The sequence below is a fragment of the Perissodus microlepis genome, chromosome 15, assembly GCF_051167445.1.
Source record: "Perissodus microlepis isolate ML-2025 ecotype Zambia chromosome 15, ASM5116744v1, whole genome shotgun sequence".
Lineage (NCBI taxonomy): Eukaryota > Metazoa > Chordata > Actinopteri > Cichliformes > Cichlidae > Perissodus > Perissodus microlepis.
The window spans coordinates 17,582,035-17,598,874 of NC_140475.1; the positions used below are offsets into that span (position 1 = coordinate 17,582,035).

The 16,840-nt window shown below is 42.4% G+C and overlaps 1 protein-coding gene across 1 annotated transcript; it reads left to right on the forward strand.

Moving 5' to 3' along the window:
- Positions 1–346: 346 nt before the first annotated feature.
- On the forward strand, positions 347–14,672 carry tfap2d (transcription factor AP-2 delta (activating enhancer binding protein 2 delta)). The gene is made up of 8 exons (XM_084953776.1): positions 347–603; positions 1,283–1,801; positions 4,724–4,784; positions 9,056–9,221; positions 10,730–10,848; positions 10,974–11,115; positions 11,941–12,054; positions 13,265–14,672. Exons 1-8 carry the CDS (start codon positions 565–567, stop codon positions 13,479–13,481), a joined length of 1,377 nt encoding a protein of 458 aa, XP_084809902.1. The 5' UTR covers positions 347–564; the 3' UTR covers positions 13,482–14,672.
- Positions 14,673–16,840: the final 2,168 nt, after the last annotated feature.

Genomic DNA, 16,840 nt, shown 5'->3' on the forward strand with positions numbered 1-16,840 from the left:
ACATTTCTGTTGAAAAATCCGCACATTTTTGTTTGTAAAATGACTTAGCCGATGTGGATAAAAAAAATAATATTAAAATAATAATAATAATAATAATAATAATAATAATAATAACCCGACGAAACCGAGCAGAAGACCTCGTGAAAACACAAACGGGTCAAAAAGGAAAATGTCCACAAAAAGCGTAGAAAATGTTGAAAGAAGCACTTGGTTCCTTATTAAGGCGAAGATACAATATTTATTCCGTGTCTCCTGGGATGCTCCGCTCCGTCTATTGTCCTCCCATTCCTCAGTGCTGATGCTTAATTTTCAAAACTTCTATATTACCAAGGGACCTACGACATCAGCCGAGAAATACCCTGCAAGTACAAAATCCGTGAGCCAGCCCCGTCCGTGCAGAGGGGAGACGCTCGCGTTCCGCCAGCTTTCTACCGTTACCGAGAGCACGCGAGGGGGGACTTTTCCATTTCTCTCGCTTTTTGGGGATTTTAAGGCATTTTTATTATTATTCGATCCGGCCAGAAAGGAGAGGAAAAAAATACGGGTTACTTTGGAGAAAGCACAATGTCAGCGACCTTCCCCGGACTTGTCCACGACGCAGAGGTAAGGCTCATTTATTTACTTTACAGATTTTAATTTGTGAAATTACAGCAGGTGTGTGGTGGAATAAGTACTGTTTGGTTTGAAGGGAGTTACAGAAGCATTTCGAGATAGCGTCTGCTCGCAGGGAGTCTCTAAGTGGAATATAATTTATCGCAAGGATATTAAAGAGATAAAAGTATGCATGGAAGGAGAAATGAATCGGTGCAGCTCCCGGTAAAAACGAGGCTTTTTATTACTAGTGTGTGGAAGCAAAGGGGGCTCGTGTGTGTGAGCCGGTAACGGTGTGATTAGGACATTTTAGGGCGGAACACTCCGCTGTGTCTCACTCTGCTTACCTCCCATCCACAATGAGCGAGAGAGCTGGGACAGTAAATTTGCCAGCAGCTCGGTAATAATAATAATATATAACAGCACGCCTTTTAAAACGCTGCGAGGAGAGTGACAGGCATGCCAAAGGGAGGAAGAAAAAAATACCGATGGCTCCTGTTGCCGCGCGTTCGTTCCCCTCCCGGGCGTGTGGAAATGACATCTCCTTCAGGTGGTTTAAAGTGGGGGGGAAAAAGCGCTTTGAGTGTGTGAGTTGTGTTTTTGAGTGTGTTTGGGAGGCAGAGAGAGGAGACACCGGCTGATGCTAAATGACACGGCTCATATATTTCCCCGTCTCTTTATTATCTTGTAGATACGTCACGACGGATCAAACAGCTACCGGCTCATGCAGCTCGGCTGCCTGGAGTCCGTGGCCAACTCCTCGGTCGCCTACTCCTCCTCCTCCCCGCTCACCTACCCGGCACCGGCGGGGACGGAGTTCGCCTCACCCTATTTCTCGGCCAACCACCAGTACACGCCCCTCCACCACCAGTCCTTCCACTACGAGTTCCAGCATTCCCACCCGGCCGTGGCCCCGGAGGCCTACGGCCTGAACTCGCTGCACTCGGGCCAGTACTACCAGCAGATCCACCACGGAGAGCCCGCCGACTTCATCAATCTGCACAACGCGCGCTCGGCCCTCAAGTCCTCGTGCCTGGACGAGCAGCAGCGGCGCGAGCTGGGCTGCCTCGACGCTTACCGGCGCCATGACCTGTCGCTGATGACGTCACACGGCTCACAGGCCTACGGCGTCGGTATGCACCACCCGGACCAGAGGCTGCTGCCCGCCGCCGGCCTGGGCCTCCCTCCGCCTGCGGCGGACGACCTGCAGGTACTGGTGGCCTCCACACCTCTCTTTCTACACTCTCTTCTCCACTCGGCTCGAACACGTCATTGTGCCCCCTTCCTTCGGCTTCTCTTCTCCGGTTTATTAAGTCTGCTCCATATAGGATAGCCGACAATAGGATACAGAAGGGCAACAGCCCCTCTTAGCTGTCACAAGACCCAGTGCCCCATATCTCTGCCCCACTGGCCTACTATTGAAAAACTTTACCCCCCTTTTGTAGCACAGCAATCCCAAAATATTGAACAGAAAGACAGCGCCAGATGTCTGTCTGTCTGCCTGTCTGCCTCATCTGTCTGTTGTCTATGACACTCACAAAGCTGCACTGGTCTGTAGTTATCCCCATCCAACGACTCTGGCCTAGTTTTTTTTTTTTTTTTTTTTTTGTAAGTCATAATGGATATCATCTTGAGATAATTTTGGTGCCAAAGCAAACGTGACTATAACAGGCTAAGTAAATGTCAAGTCCACACGGCACAGTGCCTCTGAAAAGCAAGCCTGTTTCTAAAGGTTAATTGACTGGCAGTCTATACAATCCCATTGTGAAATCCGCCCTTTATTTTTCCACAAACACACGTGACCCATATTTTACATAATTCTTTTCGATGTAAAGAAATGGTCGAGATGAAAATGGATTCGCACGGTTCTTGAGCGTGTGTGTGTGTGTGTGTGTGTGTGTGAGAGAGAGAGAGAGAGAGAGAGAGAGAGAGGTCGAGTGTGTGTGTGTGTGTGTCCGGCTGTCTGTTGAGGCAAAGAAAAGCCGCTGGTTGCTCTATTCTCCGGTAAAGGGCGGATTAACGGATCGGGATTCAGGGCACAATGGCCTGCTCGAGCACCATAAAGCACCGTAGTTTATCCAATTACCGACTTAACGTCAATCAACTTTGTTACTTATGCAGCGACATCTGAGCTGCTTCAAACGCGGCTCTAGTTAAACACAATTTAACACAGTGGCACATAATTTCAGTCGCGTTAACTATTTACCACCTCTACTCGAGCTTTTATCGACGCATTTTCATTACGAGGTATATTTAGGCATACAGTGTTTTTTTTTTTTAGTGCTACAATATTTATAAAGCATGTAATTTTAAGGAATAAAAATATATAATGTTATATATTTTTTTATATATTTATAGATGTATAAATGTATATTTGTTAATAAATAATATGGGGTGTGGCAATATAACCCAGGGATTATTCTAAGTCTTCAAATACATTTAGGAGCTTATAGATATAAATTTATAGTGCAACCTGTTTTTAAAAAAATATTTTTTAAATAAAAACTTCTACATATGATTTAATACATTTTAATTTACTGATAATTGCAACATATTTTTGCGTAACATTTTTCATATTTAATTTTATTTATTTTATTTCATTTTATGCACGCTCGTTAATGCAAATATTAGATTTATTTCGAGATTTTTTTTAAAAGCTTAACAGGTTTGACCATTTTTTTACGCTAAGAAAGAAACGGCTCGTGAACCTGAGCTTACACGAGGCGGATGTATGGACGGAACAGATGCGCCTATGGTCTCGTGCAGCCCGGTCGCATCTTTGAGCGGGTTAAAGAGATTTTCATGCTCAACAAAAGCAGCTGCCACACCTTTCTACCGTCACTAAGCTAATTCATGCAAGACCTCTGCGTTTTGTATATTGATTTTATAATCACTTTAGCTTCGGAATAGAAGAAAAGAAACAGAGCAGGAGCTGGTTAAGAAGGAGCAACAACAAGCTCTCTTTCCCAGTTAATTTTAATCGGGGGCTTCTGCGTGGGCCAGGCCTAGAGGCTCACGCGGGGGGATTAAGCATTTTCTGAATAAAAAAGCGCGTGTTCTCCTTTCTTGATGACATTGTTGATAGCACGCGAGTCTGATCTGCATCTTAAAAAATGGCGGAGGTAACAGGTTTTCGTGCACGTAGGCCTACATATATGTTGAAGCCTGGTTGCTTATGTGTACACAGACACTGATGCCCCAACAGGTTGGTGGTGGCTGCAGTAAATTCTGCAAACCTTTTGCTCATTTTGAGTCTGCGTGAGTTGTGCTGTCCTCGGTTATAGCCTGAAGCCTTTCAAATTAAGCTCGTTTCTGGGTGAGCCGTGAGCTGCATGCTTTATTTCGCTGTGCCCTCAATTTTACTCAAAGCCTGCTAAGTGATGTACACTTTCTAACAAAAAGGCTTCCAACACTAGAAAACTGCTCAAAGGGCGTGCAACAGGGGCCAGTGTTTGGACTCAGTAAGGTGCTTTTTTCCCCTCCCAAGCTCTTTCTGCTGTGAACTTTGCGGTGCTTTGAAGGAGTTTTAATTGTATAGATGTGGTGGTTTTCAACCTGTGGGTCGCGGCATTCCAAAGAGGTCAGAGGATAAATCTGCAGGGCCCTAATATGGAAGAATTAAAGACACCTGGAAGCCTTCAAAATTCATTTAAAAGGGGCGAGTCATTTAAAACTACAAGAATGCATCATTTTTATCCATTATAGGATTGAGGCACTGATCTATGTCTGCACGGGCACAGAGAAGCTTTATGGTGTTACTTTCAAACCTGACATTTCACTTAGATTTGTATTCTTTGTTTGCATCGTATATGGATCTTGAATATACATAAAACCGAGCAACACATGCCCAGTGTTTGTTGTCACAGTTTTATTTATTCTGATATACTCCTGTGACTGCATGAGTTTGGCTTTTAGTGTGTGGCTGCAAGTGAAAAGAAGGGGAAAATGGGGATTCACGTCCTGGATGTCCTAAAGAATGACTTCACCGCATACGGAGAAAAAAGAAACAAACCGCACTAATTGTTGCTGCATCTGAAGCCTGGCAGCTGGGAAGCTCCAGCGGTGTACAAAAAGAATCTGGTTAAAGTGATTTCACCTCCCCGCTCGTCCTAATGAGTGCGTGTCTCCGCAGGGCTCCGTGGAAGCGCAGTGTGGGCTCGTGCTGAACGGCCAAGGGGGCGTCATCCGGAGAGGTAAGGCCCCCGTTTATTTTCTGCTGCGGTTGTTGTTATTGTTGCTGCTGCTGCTGTACCGGAGGCCGTGAACACTCACGGGCTCGACACGACAAGACAGCGAGCAGACAGACAAACAGGCGGAACACTCCTCTCTTGTCTGCTGTCAACACGCTGCAGCAGGAACGGCCCCGATTTGTCACCTATTTAAACAGCAGCGCTGTACAGGCGCAGAGGCAGTGCTCCCCACTTCCAGCATGTCACTCAACACCCACGTTTTTTTAAACACCAGTCATACCAAACCCTGGCTTTGAGTGTTGCTGACATGATTAAAATGCCACGAATTAATGTGATGACTTATATTTCTAGTGTACTGATACAGTTACCTATAAGCCTTGTACTGAAACGCGCATTTGACACATGCCCTCTCACACTAAAGTTACGCCAGAAGCTTTTATTTTGAAGTCAGACGTGTGGGTAATATTTTATAAGACTGACGGCTTGCGTTTGTTTTCATGTAATAATAATATTATATGCTATTAATTTAATATTCATGGTTGAGTTATCATAAATTCAGTGTCGATTTTTTTTTTTAAAGAAAAATGGCGCAGACGTCTATATGAAAGCAGATTTAAATAATCAATATTATTACAATAGAGAAATATTGTTACAAATGAGTAAGAGTTGGGTTTGATTTAACAACACAATTCTGTATCCTCTTAATGTTTACAAATGTGTACGTTTATAATAATTTAAAAATATTTTTGAAATGGCCAGAAAGTAACCGAGTATTTAATAATTTCGCAGCTGCATTTGTGGACTTTTTTTTTTAAATTTACAAGTAAATGTTTTTGTGTGATACAAAGAAGAGCAGTCAGGTTTGTGTGTCTGTAATGCAGCTGCTGTTTTTGTGTGTTAGCAGCTGTGTGTTTAATCTGGCACAGCAACCAAAGATGTGGCGGCTAAGGTTAGCTTTTCCAAGGGGAAGCTGTGGATGTGTTCCCCGGCCTGCATCCACCCAAAGCAGGCCAGCCAATTTCCTCACGAGTGGGTTTAAACACGCTGTGGATCTTTTGCTCCATGAAAATACATTTTTTAATTTTATTTTTCTTAAATTTTTTTAGAGGGGACTGTGTGCAATTTTCCACACTGAGAGGAAAGGCTGTGTCTCGGGTTTAATTTTTCATCAGCTCTGCATAGGTGTTGGGGCTTTTCTCTCGGATTGACGCGGGAATCCCTTCGCTATCACTTTCGGTTAATGGTGCGCCGTATTTGGCCCTGAGCTCAGCCGCTGCAACCATCACAACCAATAATCTTTGCTTTACCTCCCGCTCCCGTATCGATAGCTTCTCTCGCCTCGGGCGGACGCTTTGATATGCTAATGCCGAGCGGGGCCCCGGATTCAGCCGAGATCATATTAATGTTGTTCTTTCTGACTGCGGCTTTGGCGGCATGAATATTCACATAACCTTTTTCAAAAGAAAATCACTCAAGAAATGCGGATCCTACTTAGGAGGAGTCGTCTGTGTTTTTAATCACCCTGCTATCCCTTTTCCAGTTCAGTTCTAACAGCAGCTTCACAGATCAAGCCGATCTGTCAGACGCGCGCCCCCGCTACCACAACCCGTGCACGCACAACCCTCTCTTCTGTCAAGACATTGGCGGGCTTTTTTGGGGGGAGCTATAAACATTGTTGTTAAAATATGAGGAGAATGGCATTTGGCCCTTGTCTCTTTTTCTTTAATTTTCGTGGCAAACTCGTAAAAGGCGCTTGATTCCGCGTGTGATCCCGCCCGCCGCTCGCGCCGCAGCCCGAGGCTACTCTCCGTTGCTTAAATACCGTTATCGCCTCTGGGCCCGCGCGCTCCACTGACTGCACTACCGGCAATAGCTCTTTTCGATTGCCCTTGGCAACATAAAATACAAACTACTTTGAATCAAAACATTTTTAGGGGAATTAATATGATGTGAACCCGCGGCTTTCAGAGACGCGCGCCCCTGTCAGAGCGCGTGAGTCTGACAGACAGGTTTGCCAGGTTTGTGTCACTTATAGAGACACGGGCAAGCCGGACCGCGCGCGCACGCGCATATAAACACACGCGCACGCACACACCGGGGCTCAGGCTTAACCAAAAGTATCAATCGATTCCCTCGACCTGCAACCGTCCATTTTTTGACAGCCTGAGTGAAACACAGGTCCCATACAGTCTTGTACAAAGTGGTGCCCGCTGGAGTACAACAGGCTTTTGTTTCCACACCATTATGATGTTACAGTTGTGCTGTGGGCATGAGTCGCTGTCCAGGTGCTGGAATGAAAGGTGCGAGCCGCTGTCCATGGTGCTCAGACCGGATGACATGTTTTTGAGGCTGCATGTCTAACCTCAACCCTTCCCGTGGCCAGAAAATGATGCGAATCTAGCACATTTCAGCAGATTGTGAATAATAGATTCTGAGAGCAGAAATATGGGTTACAGCTGGTCATATATGAGGCTTAGTTGGTGGCCAAATTGTGCCCTAAAAAAGAGAGAGAGAGAGATTGGCGTGTGCAGCCAATCTTCGCCTGCAGCATTGTTCTCTTCGGCCTAAATGGCATCCTTTTTTCTCCGTTTCATCATATCCAGCACGCCTTAATAACAACGCGACACACCCTGCTGTTAGATTTGATAATGAGGCAGATGAATAATAGAATATAGCCTACAGTACATCAGACAGAAACCTTGCGTTTCGGCTGCTTGGGACTTTATTTCAAGTGAAAGTTTAATAACGATAGGCCCACTCAGAACAGTCGATAAATTCCAGGAGGATCCAGTAACACTGATTCAGACGCAATTAATAATGTGAAAGGGCCTTCACTACACAACCAAAATCATTTATTCACACTTTCAGGAGCCTCAAGTACACAATGAAATCAACATGGTAGCTGGCGGTGGATGATTTAAAGAAGGTTTTGTTTCCCCCCTCTTACAGAAACACCATATTATTGTGACATAGAGAGAACCATTGGGCTGAAGCAGGCATATAAATATATGTACACAGTACTAAAAGCATTTAATATTTAACTAGTGAGGAGGGCTGAAAGACACATATTGATTGTGGAGAATGAAGATACTCGATTATTATAGGGATTCATTTTTGATTTAATAATATTTACACATATATTGCATTTACATTTAAACATATAGGGAAGCTGTAGAAGATGGACAATTTTCTTGGATGATACACCTTCTTAATATAACGACTAAGCAAATTCAGCTAATTTATGGGAATAAATTTTAAAAAACTGTATGGAAAAAATAGGCTTAATCTTTAATGTATTTAATGTCTGACATGATGGGAAAAAACTGTCTCAAACAAAATGGTTTTATCATCATATGAAAGCCCTTCCAAATCATTCACCCTGATGCAAACTGTTATTATTAACCAATAATTGGACAATAGAGTTCCTGTTTGATGTGTGCACAGTTCACCCAGTTGGTTTTTATTCTTTGTATCACATCTTGAAATGTGGGATTCTTTGAAATCAGAACCAAGGAGACCTCATGCAAAGTGTGTACACAGCTGAAGCCACCCTCTATGAACAAAGGTGCAAAATATTCTGTGCAGTTCTCCCTGAGGTAGCATTCAGCAAAAGCTTTATCCAGTGAAACTTTTCCACAGAAAAACACACATTTGCATGATTTCCAACCAAGCAGACATTTCAATCTGTCATTTGAGCAACGCTGATCCAAATACTCAGTGAATGCTTGCTGGTTTATACTTTTGTGCACTCTATTCTGTCACCAAAATGTTCATATGTTTTCTGAAACAAGATTTTTTTTCCCAAGGTCCAACTTCATTTTTAATAAATGCATTTTTTTAAGTATCTTGTTGCTTTTTGATGAAATATGACTTGATGCATTATTACTGTAAAAACTAACATTTTTGTTGCAGAACTTAAAGAGCAAATCTTGTATTGATACTTTATTAAGCAGTAATGTACTATTAACACGACTATAAAATCTTGCAGTTCAGTGACAGACATTGGTGTAGCATTCAGATCTTGGATCAGTTTTTTTTTTTTTTTTTTTTGGGGGGGGGGCATTTTGCTTGTTTTTTTCTGTTTTGACAGAATAAAGCATTAAATGTGTATTATACAAAGCTGTTGCCTTCATTAGAACATTTTGTACAACCTTCGTACAACACTGAATAGCAAAAAGTAGCCTAAATTTGGCAAACTAGTCCTTTCAAACCTTTACAGTGATGCTGCTTTTTCTTGCACCTTGTTGTAACAAGCTTCCTGTCTCTGTGTGCAGGGGGAACATGTGTGGTGAATCCTACAGATTTGTTCTGCTCGGTACCGGGTCGGCTTTCGCTGCTCAGTTCCACCTCAAAGTACAAAGTCACCATCGCTGAGGTGAAAAGAAGACTGTCCCCGCCAGAGTGCCTCAATGCTTCCTTACTGGGCGGCATACTGCGTAGGTCAGTATGATGCACATACAGGATATTAGTCTGACAATATGCCTAAGCTTCATCACAGCGTCTCTAAATATAACTACACTGATTAAAGAGAGTATATTGATGTATCGGTTTGAAGACAAATCAGACTTATCAACTGTTTTGAGAGTTCGCTTAGTGCGGCTGAAGTTTCTGTCTCATCTTACTGCAACATTATGGATCTATATGCTGCTATGACAGAGCTGCTTACAGCTCTAAAGAACTTCAAACTCATTAAGAGTCTAAGCCTAAAATATCCTCTCACAAATAAATCCTAAATCCACTGTGACCACTGGCCAGTGCCTTGATGAGTTTCAGGCATTCATCAGATTCTGATATCTAGTTCTGAAGTATCACTTTACAGGTTAATCAGTATCATCTCCGGAGAGCGAGAAACCCAAATTTCAAATGTGTTTAATCAGTAGCAGGGTTGTTAACGGCTTCATTTGGCAGATCAGAGCAATTTCTAAAAAAAACAAAAAAAAACATTTTGACATACTTGTGGTGTAGAAACATCTGAAAAATCCTAATGTCTCTTTTGGTGCATCCACACACTGTTAAATTCTAGCAGCATGTAATGATATTGGAGTAAGGAGGTGAGTGTGATGGATGGGGACTTTGAAAGTGAAAAAATATATATTTTTTAAGTGTAAATCTGGCTGGTGAGCATTGGAGAGCGCTGGCTGAATCTTTGCAGCCCTCAAATGAAACAGAAGATATATAGCAGCGCCCACAAAGACTATTGTAGGCGAATGAGGGCCGGGGCTGCACGCGCCGCCATGCCCAGGGAGCCAGAGGGAGGCGAGACCAGGCCAAAGCATGCCAGGATCAGAGGAACCAGAGGAAAGCAAGAGTTGCCAGCGCTGTATTATTGATGAGGTGGAGAGAAAGGGAAGGGGGGAAGAGGAACGAGCAAGCACAGAGAATATGGCTGGTCCTACAAGATGAGGAATCAACAAAGTAAAATAAAATAAGATAAATGTGCAAATAGCTGCTGTTGATCCTCGTGTGAAGAATATAAACTGCAAATCTCTAACATATGAGTATCTGGAATGTGTTTAATCATGTTGTGTCATTTGATAATAATCACTTCACAAAGAACAACAGAAATGTGCAGAAAGTTGTCTCGAGTGGAACTGCAGGTTTAAAGTTTTATGGCAGAGGAAGGAAGCACATATGCTTTAAAAAAATAACATAAAAGACCGAGGAAGCTTTGTGCCTCTGCCTTAACCTTATGGCTTTGTCACATCAAAACAAATCCATATTCTTGCCTTGTTTCTTGTGAGACTTAATTAAGCGCATCCTTTTCAGTAGAACACAGAGTTCACATTAATTTGATTGTATTTTAGTTCTATGAAAAATGACTGGCTGATCGATGCTGCTTCTGCTCCTGCTGCTGTGCTCCATATATTCAGTCTTTTGGGGTCTTGTATAATTCAGTTGCTTGACTTTGTAGGATATGTGATGCATAGTTCTTTACTATATGTTTCCAGAGCAAAGTCTAAGAATGGAGGCCGGTGTCTTCGTGAGAAATTAGACCGTTTAGGGCTCAACCTACCAGCAGGACGGAGGAAAGCCGCCAACGTAACGCTGCTCACCTCCCTGGTGGAAGGTAAGCAACTTTCCTGCACATTTATTTTTTTTGTTATTTTCAATTTATATTGCACCACATTAATTTCATAATACAGTTTAATTGTTGTCTCATCAGTCTTTTTTCCCTCTTTTGTTTTCTTTCAGGTGAGGCGCTCCACCTGGCGAGGGACTTTGGCTACACCTGTGAGACAGAGTTTCCCAGTAAGGCAGTGGGTGAACATTTGGCGAGGCAGCACAGTGAGCCGAAAGAGACCAGCGCGCGCAAGAAGATGGTCCTGGCTACAAAGTGAGTGAAACACATACAACGTACAGACACACACTAAAAGAAGATGGCAAGAAACAAAAAACTTTGGCTACTGCGTGGTCACACAGAATAGGTTTTATTTTGAAATTCTGGAAATGTGAATGTTTCTGAGTGATCAGGTTTCAGTTAATGTTTGTCTGTTCTTTAAGGCATGGACAAATCTGTCCCTGTCAAATGTCAGGGAGAGACAAATTTTACTTAAACACTTATATTCCTATTTACAGCCATTACCAGCCATTACAATCCTTTGATTTAAGAAAATCTTTCAGAAAAATGATTAACAAGCAAATATAATAACAGTAGGTAAGTTTTGGTGTGACTTCGTGCTCAAACTGTTGTAAACTCCTTCACCTTACAGCAGTTTCCTGCATGGAACACCTACTGTATGTGGAAAATATTGTGTTACCACATTTAAGGGGTTAGCGCTTATATTTATATAATTGCAAGAGCTTTATTTGTAGTTCCTTCTTACAGTATAAAACTGTATTCTGAATATGCTGAAGGGGAAATAAAACTCCCACTCTTTTCCAGATAAGTTGATTTTGTTCCAATAAAATCAGCCCAAGAGTTGCTATAATGCTAACTGAAATGCAAAAAGACAAGACCAGAAAATGCTGCGTGGTGCAGAATCTTTGGTATCATGTTAGGAAAGACAATGAACCAGTGGAAGTAACTTAAATCTGCATGTGGGTGGATCCAAAATGATGAGGGTGGGTGCAGAAAAGGGAGAGAAAAAAAAACCCTCTGAGATTGATGGTTTTGTTGGAGACAGATGGTAAACCCTCAGTCCCTCCTTCTGTCCGTCAGGCAAATCTGTAAGGAGTTCCAGGACTTATTGAGCCAAGATCGCTCTCCTCTGGGCTCATCCAGACCAACACCAATCTTGGACCTGGACATCCAGAGACACCTCACACACTTCAGGTAACACGTGTGACACGCATAAGAAAATAATGGAGCGTTTCCTTTTTTTTTCTTAAGGATGTTGCCAATCTTGAGTCACTCTCGGCACTAAATCTACTGAGCGAAGACAGTTTTCTTGCAGAGCCTCGCTCTGTGTTTTCCCACTGACCTCTCTGCCATTTTGGAAAGATGCAGCTGTGCAGTTTGATATTTGGCACAATTGACAGAGGAGGAGGAAACAGCGCCTTGTTAGCAGAAATGTCACATCTATGGCGTCATCATTTGCAGAATATACAACATCTTATCAGACCTCTGAAGGGAGCTGTACTGTAGACTGCTGGGCAGAGAACCAGGATGTGAGCTCAGTGGTAGAAATAAAGTGACAGATTGAACAACAACATCCTTCTGCCAACTTAAGGCTCTGAGCTCAAGGACGAGCAGCTATTTAGCTCTGGACAAACCGCCATGATGATCTGATAGGACAGATGAAATGATATCAGACTTAAAAACTGATTCTTAAAAAGCATTTCAATGCACATCTTACCTTGTATCATAATCCTGCAATTTTGTAGCGCTTTTAAATTTGTGATGTCACGAATGTTCAGATTCTGATGACTGACTTTGAAAAGAGAGTTTATCTCAAATAAACTACAAAAACACTGTTGGCTAGGACTATCACTACACTACAAATATCAAATACAGATATGGGGATATGATATGACTTTTAGCCAGTGTGTCTAACGCCACTAATGTTTTTTTTCAAACAGTCTCTTTCAAAAGTGATAAAAGCCTAAAGTGAATTTGATTAAGATATCACCAGCAGTTCAACAGCCAAGATTAGAATCACCTTAGACAAGAACAACAACAACAATCTTATGTGAAATTTCCTAATCGGCAGAGCTTTAATTTGTATTTCATAGTTTAAGCTGGACAGCGTTCAGGCCTTTGCTAAAACAGGAGCAGAAACTCTGTGTTTCCCAGTAAACTGCTGTGGAAACAGATCATCGCAGAGCATCACAGAGAGGCTTTTCTGACAGACTAAAGAAACTTCATTCAGAGGATTTGAAGCTCCATAATGCAGGAGGAAGGTTTCACCGCAGGTGTGAGAAAATCTGAGTCACTTCAGCTGTTAGTGTCATACAAACTCCCCAACAGCTCCACTGATTCATTTAACCTTCACTTCTTTGGTTTGTCATCGCTCTAATAATCATTTCCCTCTCTTCCCATGCAGTCTGATCACTCACGGGTTTGGCACGCCGGCGGTCTGTGCAGCTCTCAGCACCTTCCAGACAGTGCTGAGCGAGATGCTCAACTACCTGGACAAAACCTCGAGTGGGAAAACGAGCGGAGCCGGCGACCAACAGATCAACAACAGCTCGGAAAAGACGCAGCTCCGGAAAACAGCCGAGCCCCAGAGCAAAGACGGGAAAACAGAAAAGACTGAGTAGCCCCCACCCACCCGGTCCCCGTGCCTTGGAGCGCTGCATTTAGAAGTGTGCGTGCGTGAGTGTGTGTGAACGTGTGCACTCTGAAAGGGGATCTGTTATTTCCCATGCATTGCTGTATCTTCTTTGGGACAATTCCTATTTATTGTTATTTATTTATCTTATGTTGAAATGTAACACTAACTGAACTGTCCCAAGCAAGACATCCTGATGTGTGAGCGAAAGCAACACATCCAGTGTAAATGTGTGTGCGTGCGTGCGTGTCGTGACAAAGAGGAGCCTTGCCATGGAGATGGCTGTGACTCATCTAGTACTTTATTTCTTTATTTATTAATTCTCAAAACAGGAGGTAAACAACACAGTTTCCCAGGACAGGTTGGGGGGGATACATATTTTACACACACACACACTCAGGGTTTGTGGGGATGTAATCTAAATCCAGTTAATTCAGGTGTGGATACTCTGCAAAAGTACAAAACCTGGAGCTGTTTTTTTTCCCTCTGAAGAATCATTTAATGTGTTTTTATTTAAACAATAAGAGATATCAAACACATGAGTTACAGTTTTGCTTTTTGTGCAATTTCCATCTGACTGAAATAAAATAATTGAATCTCCCAGACATCCTCAACAACAGAAAACTGAATGCAGCTTTGACCCAAACCCTGATGCACACATACAGACAGTCTTTAACATTACACACACACACAGCCACACCCCTTCACCTGTATGAGCACTTGAACAATGCCAAGCAGACATATTTTTTTTTCATTTTTACACCGTACAATCAGTGCCATAACAGCCTGTATGTTTACCATGCGGATGAAAGACGAAGAGAGTGTTTCTGGATGTGACACTGATGGAAGCCACTGCCCGGGGTGGGCTTCACTGCGGTGTGTGTGAGTGTGAATGTGATAAAGAGAGTGAAAGCGAGAGAGAAGGATCCAACTCAGCCATTTTGTAAAAGGTGACTTTGCAGTTGCCAGCATTACTCTTCCCTGTGCATGTCTATCTTTGTACACTCCCCAGATCGCAAGTTTAGACGACACGAGCTCTCTGACTCGCTCATGAACATTTGTAAAGATATATATAAATATTTAAATTACTTTTCTTGTAGGCTTTCAACAATATATATGTTAAATCCCTACCTTCTAAAATGCTGGTGTTCAATAAAGACAGTTGCTACGTGTTCTACAATTTACCTTTATATGTCCTGCACAAACACACGCACACACCGATGCACACGCTCCACATATAAAACATACAGAAGGAGGCGACAGAGCAAGTACAGACTAAAGCGAGGCAGTCTAGATCAAAGCAGCCAGAGTGAATTATCCATACGAGTTCATAGTGTTAAAATTATTGAAAGCCAGGGTTCCTCTCTAATGTTGCGAGAAAAGGCTCTACCTACAGAAAAAGTTCAAAAGCCTCCTTTGTGTTCACGAGCATGTGTGCTTTCTTTGTTTGAGCGACTTCTGTCAGGTTTTCTGTTTATTTATATTTCAAAAAAATAAATATATCTAATGATAAAACAGAGAGGAGCAGCTGCCTGCTGGCGTCTCCATCCGGGCTCTGCAGGTTCTGTTTACTTTTTAATATTCCATTCATTTGAAAGGAGGTCACGTTCGCTGTATAACACAAAAATACATAATCAGACAGGATGCATTTACAGTGATGCCTGCACCGGTTTGTCACCCTGAATCAGTGCAAGCAAAGCCTCAGGTGGGAAAGTAATGGTGGCTAAGAGAGATGTAAAGGAAGGAAGTGACACGGGAGCAGAATATCAGTATATTCCCAGGATTGCTGTTATTGTTCAGCCTGGTATTTGACAGATGGCGTTATCATCCAAATCCAAATGCGTGCAGTCGGTGTTTTGTGTCTACAACCCCTGAGCTTTAAAGGTTAAATGGTAAATGGTAAATGGCCTGCATTTGTATTAACTGCACATACAACAATATTGTGAATAATCTTCTATCTTATATAAAGTTAACTCATATGCTGGCTATTTATTTGTCAACAGGAGACAGAAGACAAATAACATGATAGCACTTTTAGTAGATATTGCAAGAAAAAAAATAAATATTATGGATTCTTTGGGCCACGATTATTATGTTGCAAAAATCTTTTATCGAGGTGGCTGATGGCACCTGCCAAACAGAAGATTGATTTGAAAGTTGATCTGATGAGAGAGCCCGAGTTTACCGCTGCTTTAAGAGTTAAATGAGTACATGAGGGTTCAAATTTGATTTGAGACATTTTCCTGACATTTAATAAGCTACAGACACATCACAGATCCTACTGTTTTGTTTTTGGAGTGACATATTTCAGTTGTTTTCAATCTCAGCAACATCAGGAACATCAGGAACATCAGTCACGTAAGCAGCTGATACGGAAGAATCGGTGTGATATAAAATCAGACTCATGGTACTCGGTTGCAGTGTGTACAAAGGTGGAAGAGGGAAATGTCTATGAAACAAAGCCGGTTTCTGAACTGGTTCTTTGATGTTTGCTGCAGCTCATCTGAGGGACAGAGGTATATACTATACGCACCTACACACGCAGACAGCTACACGTATGCAAATATACACTCGGACGTCACAACCTAATCTCACTTTTGTTTGTTATTGCGCTGCGTGATAAACATGTAATCCCTGAGAAAGACGTCCTCGCTGACCCAACATCAGAATAATGAACGGCTTGATCAAAATTAACTGGAAAATGAAATCGATACGTTGCCTCTGCCGGAGTTTCTGTAAATTGAAAAACGGACTAGAATGAATCACAAGCCTGACAACAGCAATGCATAATGTGATGGGGCAGCTGATGCATAATTCACACAGGCTATTGATCGTGTTACAATGCAACACTCAGTTATCACCACATAAGGAATTAGAGTATAGTGTCTGTTTTACTACTCTGCTCTTCAGCCTTTAGTGTGGCGTGTTGTTTATTTTGTGATTTATATATGCTCTTTTTTTTTTTTTTACTGTTAATCTCACTGCAATTCTGATCTTTTACATGCAGTAATGTTTAATATGCAGAACACACTAAAAGTGAAGTGTACATCTCCCAACCAGAAAAGCATGCAATGAATACAGCCATTTATATGGGCATGAATTAGACTGTCTGAGGTCTCAGTGGGACTATAACTCCTGCTGAGTGAGCCCCACAGTCACGAATACCAAACTCTGCTAACTTCTAAGCCCCATTTCTCCAGTCTCTGAAGCTATAAACCTCCTCCTCCACCTCCTCTTCTTCCGCAGATTCGCTGCTAAAACCTCTTCCTCCTCTGTCCTGATCCTGTTCAGTCCCAGGCCTTTTCTGCTCTGCTACTGTCCTGCTTACTGTCCCCATCACTGCCTGTC

Coding starts and splice junctions, on each gene's coding strand:
- tfap2d (XM_084953776.1), top strand. CDS start 565: ATGTCAGCGACCTTCCCCGGACTTGTCCACGACGCAGAG. Junction 1,802..4,723: donor CTGCGGCGGACGACCTGCAG/GTACTGGTGGCC, acceptor GTGTCTCCGCAG/GGCTCCGTGGAAGCGCAGTG. Junction 4,785..9,055: donor AGGGGGCGTCATCCGGAGAG/GTAAGGCCCCCG, acceptor CTCTGTGTGCAG/GGGGAACATGTGTGGTGAAT.